The 14,411-nt window shown below is 52.7% G+C and overlaps 5 protein-coding genes across 5 annotated transcripts; 2 read left to right on the forward strand and 3 right to left on the reverse strand.

Annotated features, from left to right (window-relative positions):
- Positions 1–316: 316 nt before the first annotated feature.
- Positions 317–1,427, forward strand: THITE_2108770 (uncharacterized protein). Its single transcript, XM_003649750.1, has one exon. It carries the CDS (start codon positions 473–475, stop codon positions 1,349–1,351), a length of 879 nt encoding a protein of 292 aa, XP_003649798.1. The 5' UTR covers positions 317–472; the 3' UTR covers positions 1,352–1,427.
- THITE_2108771 (uncharacterized protein) lies at positions 1,428–2,704 on the reverse strand. Its single transcript, XM_003649751.1, has one exon. It carries the CDS (start codon positions 2,221–2,223, stop codon positions 1,504–1,506), a length of 720 nt encoding a protein of 239 aa, XP_003649799.1. The 5' UTR covers positions 2,224–2,704; the 3' UTR covers positions 1,428–1,503.
- A 4,100-nt stretch (positions 2,705–6,804) lies between these two features.
- Positions 6,805–7,017, forward strand: THITE_40611 (uncharacterized protein; the record flags this gene model as incomplete). Its single annotated transcript, XM_003649752.1, has 1 exon — positions 6,805–7,017. A coding segment is annotated over one exon (213 nt), but the record flags the coding sequence as incomplete, so codon positions are not given.
- Positions 7,018–11,336: 4,319 nt separating this feature from the next.
- On the reverse strand, positions 11,337–12,076 carry THITE_2108773 (uncharacterized protein). Its single transcript, XM_003649753.1, has one exon. The coding sequence runs from the start codon at positions 11,751–11,753 to the stop codon at positions 11,565–11,567; it is 189 nt and encodes a 62-aa protein (XP_003649801.1). The 5' UTR covers positions 11,754–12,076; the 3' UTR covers positions 11,337–11,564.
- On the reverse strand, positions 12,077–13,907 carry THITE_2108774 (uncharacterized protein). The gene is made up of 2 exons (XM_003649754.1): positions 13,833–13,907; positions 12,077–13,571 (listed from the first exon to the last, which is right to left on the reverse strand). The coding sequence occupies exon 2, from the start codon at positions 13,451–13,453 to the stop codon at positions 12,251–12,253; it is 1,203 nt and encodes a 400-aa protein (XP_003649802.1). The 5' UTR covers positions 13,454–13,571; positions 13,833–13,907; the 3' UTR covers positions 12,077–12,250.
- Between the last annotated feature and the right edge of the window lie 504 nt (positions 13,908–14,411).

Genomic DNA, 14,411 nt, shown 5'->3' on the forward strand with positions numbered 1-14,411 from the left:
CAGACAGGCCGGCCCCACTATGACGAAGCACTAAGGTACAAACCTGGAAGTACACTACACCGGACTAACATTTGATGCCCTTCATGCTGCTTGTTCCCTTCCTCCAGCATAAACCTCTTGCATCTGAGCGCAATGGGTTTAGCTAGATGAGTGGAAATATATGAGCTGTTGTGAGGACCTCGAATCTGACAAAAAAAAGAAAAGAAAAGAAAAATACAGCTCTTTCCGGTACGGTACCAGAGGCTCTTTTTCAGCCGCCACACACCTGCAAGCGCAGGGCTGGACATGCAAGCTGACGTACCCGTGCTGACACCCACGGCTGCCTCCCGCGGCTGGGCACAGGGAAGAGAGGAAAAAGGAGAACGCAACCAGACGCTGCTGCCAAGAACCATTCACTGCCGCTGCGGAGACCCTTTCGTCGCCATTCCCATCACCATCATTCCGCTTCCACACCCCAACACGCCCCAGAGCAATGGACGCAGAGCAAATAGACGCATCCCAGCAAGCACTCGGGTATGAACGCTTCGAACTCGGAATTTGCGATCACACCTTGGATGACGCCCACCTTGAAACACGGTGCCCGCTCGACAATGGGCGACATACGATGCTGTCGCAACACTCAACGCGCCAGCCGGTGGGGCGCCTGGACCTCCTCCCACTGGAGCTTGTCAGCGAAATTCTCCTTGCGCTGGATATACCGACCTTGACCAGCTTCAGGCGCGTGAATCGCCGTGCCATGGAGCTTGTCGATTCACTTCACCAGTATCGGTCGATCCTCAAGCATTGTCCCAACATCCTGCGCGCTATCGTCAGCACGAATGCAAGCTCCTATACATGTCGCGTGCTGTACGACACACTTTGCAACACCAAGTGCTCGAGCTGTGACCGGTTTGGCGGCTACCTCTACCTCATCACCTGCCGCCGCGTTTGCTATTTCTGTTTTTCCCGCAACCTCATCTATTTTCCGCTCTCAGCCTGGCAGGCGGCCAAGCTGACCGGGCTCTCGAGACGAGATCTCAAACGGCTGCCTCACCTTGTCAGTCTCCCTGGGAGGTACACCGCCAGCGCAAAGTTGTCAAAGGGCAGGACCATGCTCTTCGATCGGTGGGCCGTCCTTCTTTTGGACAGGGCAGGCGACGGCCAGCGCCAGCCAGTCGATTACACAACGAGGGAGCCCCGGCGGTTCATGCCGATCATTTCAGCGCCCTATCTCAGCCATGCCGGGCAGAGGGCTGGCTGGGGCCTTCATTGCCGCCGCTGCGAGCGCAATACCGACCTTGAGAATCATTTTAGGCACCAATTCACAAGAGACGGCCTCGTTGCACATAACCAGCAACACAGAGAGACATGAGGTTGAGGGGCCAGAGGTCAACGATTCGGGAATGAGACAACCACGATGAGAACCTCCATTGCTCCGCCATATCACTACTACCGACTACCCAGCGAGTACAGTCTGACCACTGGGCACCCTATCTCAGCGGTGCATCTCATCTTTACCCTCCCTCACCATGTGTCTCTTGCACATGTGGAGCGACTTAGGCAGAGCCTCCAGTCTCCGTGGAGGCGGGGGATGTAGTACTTTGCCGATCGCTCCCACGCCTCCACGCGGGACTGCTCCTTGGCCCAGTGACCGAGCCGGTCGAATAGCTCGTAGTAGTTCCCGAGCCAGCGGACGTCCATTTCCAAGTTCCAAAAGTGCGTATATTCCGGATGGCTCATGGCGAAGTGCTGCAGGGGCATGTGCGCGCTGCGGAAGACCCCGTGGATATTCCCGCTAGCTGGGTTTGAAAAGCTCGGTCCAAACTCGCCCGGATACAAGAGGCGCATCTGGGCCTCGGACCAGAGGACGGTTAGATTGTGGAATTCGGCCAGGACGTTGTCGTCCAGAACGCGCTGCGCGGTGGCCGGATCTGCCCAAATCAGCAGGTCGTTGTCGCGGACATGGAGCAGGAAGTGGACGGCGTACTCCCCGCCCGACCGAAGCGCGAGCTCGGATACCATGGCTCGGAAGTTGAGGATCGCGTGCCGCGTCCACTTGAATCCCGTGTACGTCCGGACCACCACGGCGGTCCTCGGGAGCGTTCGCGGCCGGCCGTGTTTATTTGCTGCTCCATCTCCGTGCTCCTCGGAGCCATGAAAGCGCTTCTTGTTAGACTCATAACATCGAGTTTGCGCATCCTCCAGTCGATTGCGGTGTAGTTGATCTTGCCCGTCTTGGTCCATACAGCTTCACTCCCAGCCCGCTCTGTGTCCAGACCGAGCTCAACACCACCTCCGAGCTGTAGCCCAGGCCGTAGGGGCCATATCTTCCGAACCTGTCGAAGCACGCATCATCTTTCAATCCCAGGAGGCTATGCGAGCCAAAAACGGGCTCCGCCTGGCCCTGGACGACACCACTGTAGGCCCAGTCGTCGGGGACCGGGACTTTCTTGGCCTTGTCGAGATCGCAGGGCTCGACTTTGTGGTACTGAGACGTATAATCCCGAGACTCGTACTTGGGCTGGGGCACGAACGGAGTGGGGGTTGGCAATGCTCGTATAGGAGAGCGCGAATGGGAAGCGCGAGGCTTCGGCCGCTGTTCTGGGGTACTCTGGCCGGTAATCTCGAAGCGGCACTAGAGACCTGAGGCCGTGAAAGAAGCCGTCGAGACTACCAAGTCAGAAACCGGTACTGTACCATATCTTCAAGGTAAGACGGCGAGGCTACTCACTGCCTGAGCTTGAACCAGTGCGGCATGTTCTCACCCAACACAGGGGCTTCTGCTTCTTCCGGCCCTCCTGTTACCACCATGACGGTGACCGGTTCACCGTTGCTGCCATTGGCGCCCAGCCTAGATTGTGCCTGGTGTAGTAACCTCTCCCTGTGCAGACGAGTCCTCCCTTGCCTCAGCGCAAAGTACAGTAGAAAGAGACTCTCGGCATCCCATAGGATCAGCCTCCGGAAAGCGCAATGGCCGAAAAGTGTCCGCAATTTGAATCTGGCGGCGGCGATCCCGGTCGATGGAGGAAATACTTCTCGCTATTAAAACTTGACAGCGGCCAAGTGCTTCTGGAAAGGAACGGAGGGTGATCCATCTCGCGGATGTCGGCGAATTTGTCGTGGCACCGAGCTGTGTGTTGTCTGACTGCAGGGGACACCGCAGGGTATCGCGGGCGTGGTCGTGGGGTTGGTCGACATGTAGAAGGCCTGCACGGGCATTCGAAACGGCAGAACGAGCGGTGGATGGTTGGTTTAGGAACCTGGAAGTCAATTGAAGGGATACCAAGCACTACGTCGGAGAGCGGTGCAAGCCACCTGGGCCTGTGAAGACTGGCCTATGAAGACTCGAAGTACATTGATTGTGCAGTCATGGGCAACCAGCAGTAGCAAAGGAAGCATTCGGCCCGCCATCCGGTTTGCTGCCCACCTCCTCCCCCCCCACCCCCCTGGGGGGCAGGACGCACGTGGGGGCCAGCAACGAAACCTGGGCCATGCAGTGATCGGCCAGATAATCCAGTGCCCCTGGCGGCCCACGTTCAGATCTTCAGTGGATCGCTGGGGATAGGGAGGTTTCCTCGAATCCCTTGAAGGCGGCCCGTGACATGTGCTTCAGACCTATTGTGCTGCTAGAACGCGTCGGTCTGGCAGCCAACGGCAGGTTGAGCGACAGGATGTGATGTGAATGAGCATACATAGGTACACGTGTAAGACAAGAAAGGACCAGGACAGACCTGACCACAGGGCTGAAGAGGAAACGGGAAGTGACTTGGATGCCACATGTGCTGGCTGGGTCTGCCCCAAGGAATTCCACTTGGATGGCAGAATCACAAGCGTGAACATGGTTGGTGCCTGGCCAGGGGCGCATGCTAGCGTCGGGTCAGATTAAGTTATGGATTAGCGCGCTAGGTGGATCATCACAGCGGTGCTCAAGCACCAGCCCAATCGCTTGTCTCCCATGCACGTCAAATGGGGGCCACACCCAACCGCTTCGCCTTTCAGAAGTTCACGGGATCTCGATCTTAGCAGTTCGATCTTGGCAGCGACAACAACCCAGGCAGACGCACAAGTCCATTAGCTTGCTCTTCCGTTCCCGCCTGCATTTGGCAAACATCTCGCGTAGTCAAAAGAAAAAAAAAGAAAAGAGTGCTCCGGCAGAGTACCCGAGGGCCAAAGGAAAAGTGGGTATTTTCGTAGCCCTCTCTTCTTCCAGAAGAGAGGGGCACAAAATTGCTAGATACCCTAAAAAAACCAGACACCTCTCCACCTAATTTTATATACGAACGCGTCCTAGCACAGGGGATTACAACCGTGTCAACCGTATCAATTTGAAGCTATTGCCGCTAGCCAACTTATAAGTGGTAATATTTTTTATAATGTTTTGATATACCTAGATCTTCGAACTTCCCGCTCGAACTACGTAGTATATGCGCCGCCTACTAGCTCAACAACGCCCTTATACACTACTATACTAACTACCTTCGAGGCAAGGCTAATAGCTATATAATATCTTCTCTTCGTATTATAGCTAAGCGGTTCGGCTATAGCAAATCGTAGATCACTATATATCTTAAGGCTCTTTATAATACTGGCTCGTTAGCACTAAATACCTATTATATTACTAGGCGGCTACGTACGTTTATAGATATAGAAGATAGTGCCCTCAATATATATATAAAGTAGCTATCTACCTTAGGATCCTTACTCGTTTAGGATCTTATCGAAAGCGCTACAAATTGCCTATAGGCACGTCGTGTTCCTCCTATAGGCCCTGTCAGCTACGCCTAGTAGGTACGTTGGCAGTTCGATTATCCTATATACTTTACAACGAGTAGAAAGCTAGTAGAGGCTATATAACTATCTACTTAGCAATAGATCGATATACTAAACGAATTCTTCGACCGCTATAAAGATACTATTAAGAAATATAATATTATAGTAGCTAGTTGTTAGAATATCGATAAGATAAGCTACTGCCTAGCGATATTAAATAGGAAGTTCTAGATCCTAGCTATTAAAACGAAGAAGAATAGGAAGGTTAGGGGTTGTTCATTAATATCAAGGGTCTACTATCTACTTACTATACTATTTTCTTAGCTAGAGCTCCCTAACCTCTATAATAGAGAGTTGATAACCCTGATTAGCTATATTAATACTATCGATAAGGCTATCCCTATATATAGTATCTTCAAGTAGTAGCTAAACAAGAACTAGGACGTCGATAGCCTCGATAGTGATATACACTTCAACGCCTTAGAAATAGCGTTTAATAACTACGACATTATAGCCGACTAGATCTAGCACTTTAATAGGTACTCCTTCTAGTACTATCCTGTTGTTTAGGCGTATAAGCTTACGTTCGAAGAGTGGTTTAGCTATAGTATATACAACTTCTAGAGCCCTAACAATATAGTAGAATCTAAGTAGAACAATATATACCTTAAAGATCGTATCTACCGCCTATTGGTAATAAATAGCTTCTTAGAGCACTATACGTTAGATATCTATAAATACTACCTTATATACGATATTATTATTATCTTTCTACTACTATATTCAATGTATAAGACGTAGCCAATAGATATAGGTGTATTCCAATATATTAAGAGGGTATATTAAATGCACCTTCGCTAAGTAATTCGCTAGGGCGAGATAACCTTTATATATACATAGTTCGTTAAGAACCTCTAAGTTAGTTGCCTTGCCTAAAGCTAAACTTATTACTAGTTCTAATATATAACTAGAAAATAGTTTATATAGGCTTTATAGAAAATAGGATTATCTTTAGCTTCTCGAAGTTAGAGATATAGCCATTAAACCGTTCTATCTATATCGCCCTACTCGAAGATACTAACATCTAAGCTAATAGTATAGTATATCCTTCGTTGTTTCCAAAGTAGGATTGCTAGGAGTTGGCTACTAAAGGCGTTAAACACCTCTAAACCAAGTACAACGATATATTTAGCTCCCTAATACGCTATTATATTGAAGATATTACTATTATAATATAAGAAGGTTAGCTTATATAGGAGTACCTTGCTATATTCGTAGCTAAGAATAAACAACGGCTAGCATTATACACTATAAAGCGAGCTAGGGGTCGTTTAGTCTAGCTATCTAGCGCTATTATCACTAGTATATCTGTCGAAGATATCTATTATATATAAGCTACTTATAATTAGAGATACGTAGAGGCTATTACTAAGGAATCTCGTAAAGCAGTGAAGAATATCGTATATACTAGGGAAAAGGAGCTTAAGAAGAAGTAGATAGAGTAGAAAAGGATACTAAGCAACAAGGTTATAGGCAATAGCCACCTATAGATAGTAACCTTCGAAGAATTCCTTGAAAAAACTAGCTAGACCAACGATATTATTGTTACACGCAGATGGTGCTCGGTGACCATTTAGCGGTAAACGTGTGAGGGTGAGAAAGATCAATGCCTCTCAGCCTTGTCAGCTGATAAGGCGGCACTCCTGAACACTAGTATATGTCACAAAAGTATATTGATGCAGTCTATCTTCCTACGAAGGGGTTCCGGGTGAGGTTCCCTTTTTTTAAGGGAACGCTCGTCACCCCTGACCGCGGTGTGGTCATGGGTGCCCTTGTCACAATTGCGTGTGACAATTATACCTTTTAACCCTAACGACCGTTCAATCTTCAATATATAGTATAGCGAAGATCCTTTATCTAAGCCCTTCTTCTTTATCGATATAATAGGCAAAGAACTAGATACCTATAGGCTAGAGCAACTACTATACGATTTCCTAATACTAGAGCTAGAGCCAACGTAGCACTATATCTAAGTAGGCGATAAATAGGAGCTATTTACCAACAAAGATAACGGCCTCTCCTAGATACAATCTAACAACGATAATACCGACGATAATACCGACGATAATACTAATTCGCCTCTACTATATAGAAGCACTTACAATAGCGAAGGCGCTTACAATAGCGAAAGCGCTCGCTAACCGGCCTACAATAGGATCAATAAGCTTATTACGAAGTAGTAGGCATATAAGGCGAGGAAGCATATAGCGTAGGAAGCTTAATACTAAGAATCTACAGCTAGGGAGGATCGTAATAGTTCGCTACGTATATAGATACGCCTAGATAGCAATAGCGAGCCAGTATCTATAGGTTTAGCCGCCTTATAATAAGTAGGTAGTAGTCAGAGGTATATAGTCAGGGGAGCAGTTAGGGCGTATAGTTAGGGCATATAAGCCGGCCTTATATTATATAAGTATATTTCAATTTGATCTAGATCGAATTTTATTGCGTTTTTAAGCTTTTTGAGCTATCCTACGCATTTGCAGGGTAGTCGAATTGATGCGGTTGCGAATTGCGATACCTTGTGCCAGGACGCGATCATATACAAAAATGGGTATAGAGGTGTCCAGTTTTTTTGGGGTATCCGGCATACTAGAAGAGAGGGCTACAAAATTGCCCACTTTTCCTTTGGCCCTCGGGTATACAGTGCCCCCCTGGTTTGTTTGTTAGCTTGGTACCTACGGTGGGTCACAACAAGGGTTTGAAAGCCAATCAACGATGGATTACAAAAACTGTACAGTACGGATGTCGCTACCAAAAGAATCCGCACACCGCCCTCCATTGAACCGGCAGAATTAACCAGTATTTACATAGACATACAGATCCAGCCATCTCTCCGATCTGCCCCCTCATCCAAGTATGCAGGACGTCTTTTTCCATTATCCTTCTCCTCAACAGAACGACCTTGAACCTCCTGAACAAGCCTTTTTACGATAGTCTACTACGATATTGCTATGCGGGCTCAAGTACTTACATTCAAGCTGATCGTTTAGCTTGATGATAAGCGGATTGAAGCGCTTACTAGCATTAAAACCAAGGACTTTGAACGACCTGGCCGTCAAGGCTCTGGCTCGTGGCTTGGAAGGTCAAAAGCACATCGATAGGATGTTGTTTCAGCTTCTGGGCCTAGTACTGAATAACTTCATTTTTACTAGTCAGGTAGTTGGATCCAGAAGAGCGTTGGATCCAGGAGAGCGTTGGATCCAGGAGAGCGTTGGATCCAGGAGAGATTCAGGGTCGGATTCAGGGGGGATGGTGCGGGGTGTAATACAATGGCTTACAGGCTTGGCATTCAAGGCGGTGTGCGGATTCTTTTGGTAGCGACTTCCGTACTTAATCTTCTATAGAAAAACAGAAGCGAAACAGGTCAATCTCAGTACCCCGTGTACCCCCCAGATTCTCAGTCACCTGCGCCAGCCGCCTTGGCATGGAATGAACCACCTAACCGCAACAGATAGTCAGAGGGCACTGCATTCCACGCCTGCAAAATAGCTTCCTTCAATGCCTCGCCGGTTGGCCAGGTAGGATAGTAGCGTTCAATCCACCGCTTCATCCAAATGGCTGATCTGGCTAATTTGGCTGATTTGGCTGCCCTGGCCGATTTTGGAGGATTTGATGGTTTTGATGGTGGTGATGCTTTTTTTGATGGTTTGGTGGAATGAAGTGCCAGAGCCAGGAACTGAACAGGTGGGTAAAAAGGCCGATTTTTGGTTGGCTGCAGGGCCCTGTCAGAAAGTGGGGCGAAGAACCAAACTAACAAACAAACCAGGGTTGTACTGTACACTTGGATTCGCGCTAGCATTTCCGCAAGCGCCACTGCGGTTGTATGGGTAAAACCGCATGGCCCCATCGGGTCTGTTTCAGGCATGGCGCTGCCTTGGAAGCTGGATGATCCCCCAACGGCCAACGGTCGATGGCAGTTTTGACAAGCCACACGGGCCAATCCAGTTCCAGAAGGATACAAATCCTCTCTCTCCTCCGCCTGCGCCCATACGCCTGCGCCCATGTCTTCCGGGGCTATGGGCCACAAGCACAGTTGCTTGTATCCTCATACATTCCTTGCGATATACATTCAAAGTCTCAGCCGGAATGGGCTCCGCAACAGGGTTTGGTTCTAAACTGGCCCGGCGACGGGCCTCGACGAGGATGTGGACTCGGAGGTGTGTTCAAGTATTCTGTACACGACGGCGATGGGGATACAGGTTGTGGTGGTGGGAGGCGTGGTGGTCTTCGTGCTTGGGGAGGAGAAAGTCGAGTTTGGAGTGGGCGAAGGTGTCGACGGAGATTGGCTGCGAGAACTGATGCTGAGGGCCACCCTTGGGCGATCATGGTGCTGCTCCGAAGCTTGAGCCGGCTTGGTGAGGGCGACTTCTTATCCAGGCGAGCGAGACGAGGCCGGGGCTGACTTCCTTGACATCCGGTCGTGGTCACCCGCTTTGGCTCCCTTCTTGGGTTGATGGGCCGTGGCATTTCGTGGCTGAGGGTGTCGTGGGTGCTCCGAGCATGATGACTGGCCTGTGCCCCCCTGATATCATGGGCAGAGTCAGCTTCTCGTGGGGAGTACTCCGTGAGGGGTTGAACATCGTGTACTGCGACGCTTGACTTATTGTGTATACTTGCTGTTGGGCCCTTTGCCTCGTATGTCTTCGGTTGCTCGGAACACAGGCGAACGCTCGGTTTGGCATCCGGGCCCGGGAGTGGCGCTGGCCCTGCCCCGTTCTCCGGCCAGCACATTGAAATGCATTCCCTCATGTGCCGTCAGCTAGTACGGGCAACGACTAAGCGTCGACATCGAAGTGAGACACTGTGTAGATGCCGCAGCGTGTGTCGGAATGTTCCAATGCATGGCGCGGGCCCGCGTTTATCTCTCGAGTTCATGTGCCGGGTTCAGATACAGGGAGACACAGAAGCACAGTTGCTGAATAGCCATGGAACTAATAATATTATAAGCACCGTAGCCAGTTTCGGGTCCATGATACTATTAGCATCAGAAAGAAGCTTGGATTTCCCCTGTGTCGTTGGCTTGGCGCCCCCGGTGCCAGCCCGTCGAGGCCGGACGATCTCACGCGTCTTGTTCTTTTCCCGCCGCCGGCGGCCCTCCTGAGAAGATGTCCCGGCTTCGTATCTCAGCAAGCCCTGTGAAATGGGCTTAGGTAACGACTGGGCTAGCCGAAAAGAGCGCCGGGGGATCAGGATGCCGTATCCGAAGCCGTCACAGAACGTTTGCCCGCACCTTGCGTCCGCTGCTGCGGACTGAGATAGCTCGGCTTGTTGTCTTTAAAGTACCAAGAGCGCTTTTAAGTCTGCTGACGTCTTGGGAAGCATCCGTCAGGGGGGTTCGGGGGCTTATGGTTCTATACACCACTTATTGAGACCGCCAATGCTTCCCAAGCTTACTGCTTGATTGATTCCCTTGTGTCATCCTCATGGGCATAATACGGGCAACGTCGAGCTCGAGGTCAACTCCGTGACCACAGAACAGCCCAGGAGCACTGAAGTGGTGCCCACGACGCTCCTATCCCACCCAGCCAGCACAAGCCGGGGTGTTGTTGTTTGACTTGGATGATAAGCTCGCTACCTATCCTGTGCGATGGCGGTAAGAGTGTCTGGAGAGAAACATCCGAAAAAAAAAAAAAATGAGTCAATCGGCAGAAAAGTACAATACAGATATGTTCGGTGGTGCAGCAGTTTGAGGTTCGGGTCCAGTTGGCGGAAGGTGATGGTCCAATTCTACGGATGTTTATTGTGGTGGGTGAGCTTTCATGGGACCTAAATGGCATCTCATCCAAAAGGCCAAAAAAATTGAATGTCCCCGAGTCGAACGTGTGGATTGAAGGCGACTTACATACGAGCCACAGTTTGTGGTGATCAGAAGACATCCACAGGTTGCGGTTAAACCCACTGCGCCACCACACGCTCGACCCGGGTTGGAAGGAGCAGGAGCAGGCAAGAATATAAACAGAGAGGCAGGGAGGCAGGAAGGCGGGGGAGCGTGGGCAGCATGGGCAGCGGGTTGGTTCTGGGTCGACGCGTTCCGGGAAGTCACGGAAGTTGGGATGAAACTAAGGCAACCTGCCTCACCCTCATTAGCCCTGGCTCAGTCATCCTTTCGCGCCTTGGGTGAGATACGAGCACCGGATGTATCGTCGTAGTTACTCGAGCAAAAGTAGCCCAAGAGTCATAGATGTGCCAACGGCCAGTCTTCATACCCGCCCCTGAGATCAAGTTACTTCCCATTCAATCACACCACAACAATCGAGGCCTCGAGGGTACTTTCCCGTATCCAGGCCAGCATTCAACGAGAGCCAACATGGTAAACCAGCGAATAGGGGCGTCATACTACTAAATATCTGAGGATATATCCTCGTTGGCTCAAACTATGTCGCTATCGGCTCCAAATAACCGCCAGGGATCTTCGTCCCTGGCCCCCAGACTCAGACGTTGATTCCCAGCCCTCCCATGAACCACCCAACGTCTTGACGGGACACTCCAATCAAGACCTTTTCGATGGCAACCTACCCAACACAGGACAGGACACCACTAGCCAGGACAAAACTTAAAGAGAAGTTATCATGTTTACTCGCCCCTGACCGTCATTCAGGGGGTAGCCGATAGAAATAAAGACCCACTCAAAAGTGAGGCCACAGCGTAGTTATCTCACCAAGAGGCAAGAAACAAGCTGCAACCACATGGAACTCCTTCTTCCCACATGCCCCATCCGACAGATCGCCGACCCAGGCCGGCGCTTTCCAGACTCAATAACTTCCAATGGGCCCTCGAGCATCAGAAACGAAGCGGATCAGACCGCAGCAAAGCCAGCACAGTGTCATCAAACCAACCACGACTTGGTATTCGGATTCGGAACTCGACCAGCTCAGAGCAGCAAGACCACCTAGGAGCAGACAAAAGCAGAACAGCACGATGTGGCAAACAAGCAAACACATCGAACAACAAAAAAAGAGAAGCCCAACGCCGTTTCTCCCCGCGCAATAAGCCCTCCCGAAATAAGAGACCTGAAAGAATTCACATCCTTTCCATCTCCGTTCCCCCCCTTCTGCTCCCGTGCTGTAGCCATCACTCCCACGAAGGGTAAAAGCAAAGCAAAAAGGTGATCGGCTGGGTATCCCGCAACAAACTTTGCAATCCCGCAAACGGTCCCAACGCGAGCCGTCCCGTATCCTCTCGTATCCAGTCTCCCCCGTCTCTCGATCACCGCCCTCAACGGCGCAGCCCCTTTCCCAGATCCCCGCCGCACTGGACATGGGGTAGGTAACCAACCCTCCCCCCCCCCACAGCCCCATGCCCGGGCCCTCCCGCCTCAGCTACAAATTCAACCTTTCTCAACTTTCACGCAAGAAAAAAAGGGGAAAAAAATGATGGAGAAGAAGAAGAAAAATAAACCCCCCGTCTCCTCCTTCCTCCCTCCCCCTAATCCAACCCCTCAAATCGGACTAGCAGGAAAACTCCTAACCCCCACGCTCCCGCCGCCACCGCTCAGATCCCCGCTGCCCGTCCGCCGCAGCGCCTGCGTCATGGTTTCGATCGCGATCTCCCCGCTGACGGTCGGCCCGCCGCCGCTGAGGTGCTGCATGCTGACCAGGCTGGCAGGGCTGCCGAGCGGCCTGCGCACCGGCGACGACGCGGAGCGGGGCGAGGCGGAGCCCGCCATGACGCCGCCGGCGCCGGTGCCGCCGCTGATCTCGAGGCCCTTGACCGAGCCCGGGTTGCTCGTGGGCGGGCTGCTGCCGCCGGTGAAGGCGGCGCCGCCGCCGGAGGACGAGACGGGCGAGCGGATGGGCGAGGGTGATCGGTTGCGGTTGTGGTTGTTGACAGCGCCGAGGGCGGCGAGCGAGGTCAGCCCCGCCATGTGCATGCTGTCGCGGGAGCCGGCGGCGGGGCCGGCGAACTGGCCGGCGTGCTCGGCCTGGACGACGTCGGCGAAGGAGATGAAGCTGAGGCGGCGCACGTCGGTGGTGTCGAAGCTGCCGTAGTTGGAGGCGGTGTCGGCGGCGGTGGCCGAGGTGGTGGTGTTGGTGGTGCGCTGGGCCGAGAAGGCGGCCAGCTCGTCGGTCCACGAGGGCTCGTATGGGCTGAGGCCGATGCCGCCCGTCACGGCGATCGAGGCCGGCTGGTGCGAGGTGTGCGTGATGATCTCGACGTCGTCCGGGTCGAGGTTGTCGGCGGTGATGGCCTCGGAGGAGGCGTCCAGGACGGGGGGGATGTAGTTCTCGGTCTGGATGTGTGATGGGATCGCAGACGAGTTCGGGATCAGGTTCTCTTGGACGTCGCGCTCGAAGATCTGGCTACCGGCGGGGGAGGCGAGGCGCGGGGAGGAGGCGAAGCCGGGGCGGCCGGGCGAGGAGGGCGAGAAGCGGGCGTGGTCGGTTTGGATGGGCGCGGCGGGCGTGGCTCGGCTCGTGGTAGGCGCAGGCTTGCTCGTCGGAGCAGGCTTGGCTGGCGGCTTGGCGGGCTCCTCCGTCTTCTTTTTGCCAAAGCCGAACAAGCTGCGTTTCTTTTTCTTCTCCTCCCCGTCCGCTGCGGCGCGCGGAGTCGCGTCGCCCGTGCCCGGGTCCGAGTCGGATGGTTCGGCAAGGGCGGGAATCGAGAGGCCGCCCTGGGCGGGCGACGCGGTCGCGACGCTCATGCTGACCAAATGGAGAGGCCTGACGACGGCGAGATGCCCGTCGCGATCTGGCCAGCTTGAGAGTGCGAGTTTGTTGGGGGCGGCTTTTGCTCAGCCCTGCGTTTGCTCGTTCCAATATCTGCAAGCAGCCAGGACAAGCAGTCAGCAAGGTTGACCTCAGCAACATGGATGGTGCATGATGGTTATTTAAGGAAATGAACAGCCCAAATCTCGGCAGAGCGCAGGCAGCGGGAGTAGAGGGGACGTCTCGCGACAAAAAAGGACGGCGTGTGACCGGCAGGCGGCTGTCCCGATTCGCCGCGAATAGAGCGATTGCAAAGTGTCCTCCGTGTCCGGGGCGCCTGGGGCCAATAAGCACGAGATGGGCGCGCCGTCATACCTTGCTCTACACGAGACCCAGCGTCGTGCGACTGCGATAACAGCTGCGCGACCGACAAAACACAAACCGCCGAGTGGAGTGACCGATGCTGAGTGTTTGGAACACAAGCTGTTGGGCGGTCCTGGCGAAGCGTGGCGCTTGGTGCAGGCCCGACGAAGCAGGAAGGTGGGCGGCTTTTTCCTGGTAGGTTCCTGAAGCCAACCCCAATTCGAGATGTTTCCGTTTCCGTTTCGTTTCGCTTGTCGGCCCCCCGTTGAGCCCCGTTAACGTTACCGAGGTGCGGGACACTGGGATAAGACAATGGGAGGATTCGATGCTTTGTGATGAAGGACCGGGAGTGGTACTATAAATCGTACAGTGTCTGGCGTGCCGCTCTTGCTTTGTGGCTTTTCAGGGAGCGAGCGAGCGAGTGACCTGGTGACCTCGGGGCGCAAAATCGCGATCAACAGGGAATGACGCTGCTGCGGCGTCGCTGCAGGGTCGAGAAATGAGGGGTGGTCCAGCCAGCCCTTCACGACGTAATGCCGGCCCACCAAGCTTTGTACGGATTACACTACAGTGGTAAGCCGATCCGCCAAG

This window comes from Thermothielavioides terrestris, chromosome 1 (genome assembly GCF_000226115.1).
Source record: "Thermothielavioides terrestris NRRL 8126 chromosome 1, complete sequence".
Lineage (NCBI taxonomy): Eukaryota > Fungi > Ascomycota > Sordariomycetes > Sordariales > Chaetomiaceae > Thermothielavioides > Thermothielavioides terrestris.

What these genes read in the sequence shown, in the direction of transcription:
- THITE_2108770 (XM_003649750.1), top strand. Translation starts at nt 473, where the DNA reads ATGGACGCAGAGCAAATAGACGCATCCCAGCAAGCACTCGGGTATGAA.
- THITE_2108771 (XM_003649751.1), bottom strand. Translation starts at nt 2,223, where the DNA reads ATGGACCAAGACGGGCAAGATCAACTACACCGCAATCGACTGGAGGAT.
- THITE_2108773 (XM_003649753.1), bottom strand. Translation starts at nt 11,753, where the DNA reads ATGTGTTTGCTTGTTTGCCACATCGTGCTGTTCTGCTTTTGTCTGCTC.
- THITE_2108774 (XM_003649754.1), bottom strand. Translation starts at nt 13,453, where the DNA reads ATGAGCGTCGCGACCGCGTCGCCCGCCCAGGGCGGCCTCTCGATTCCC.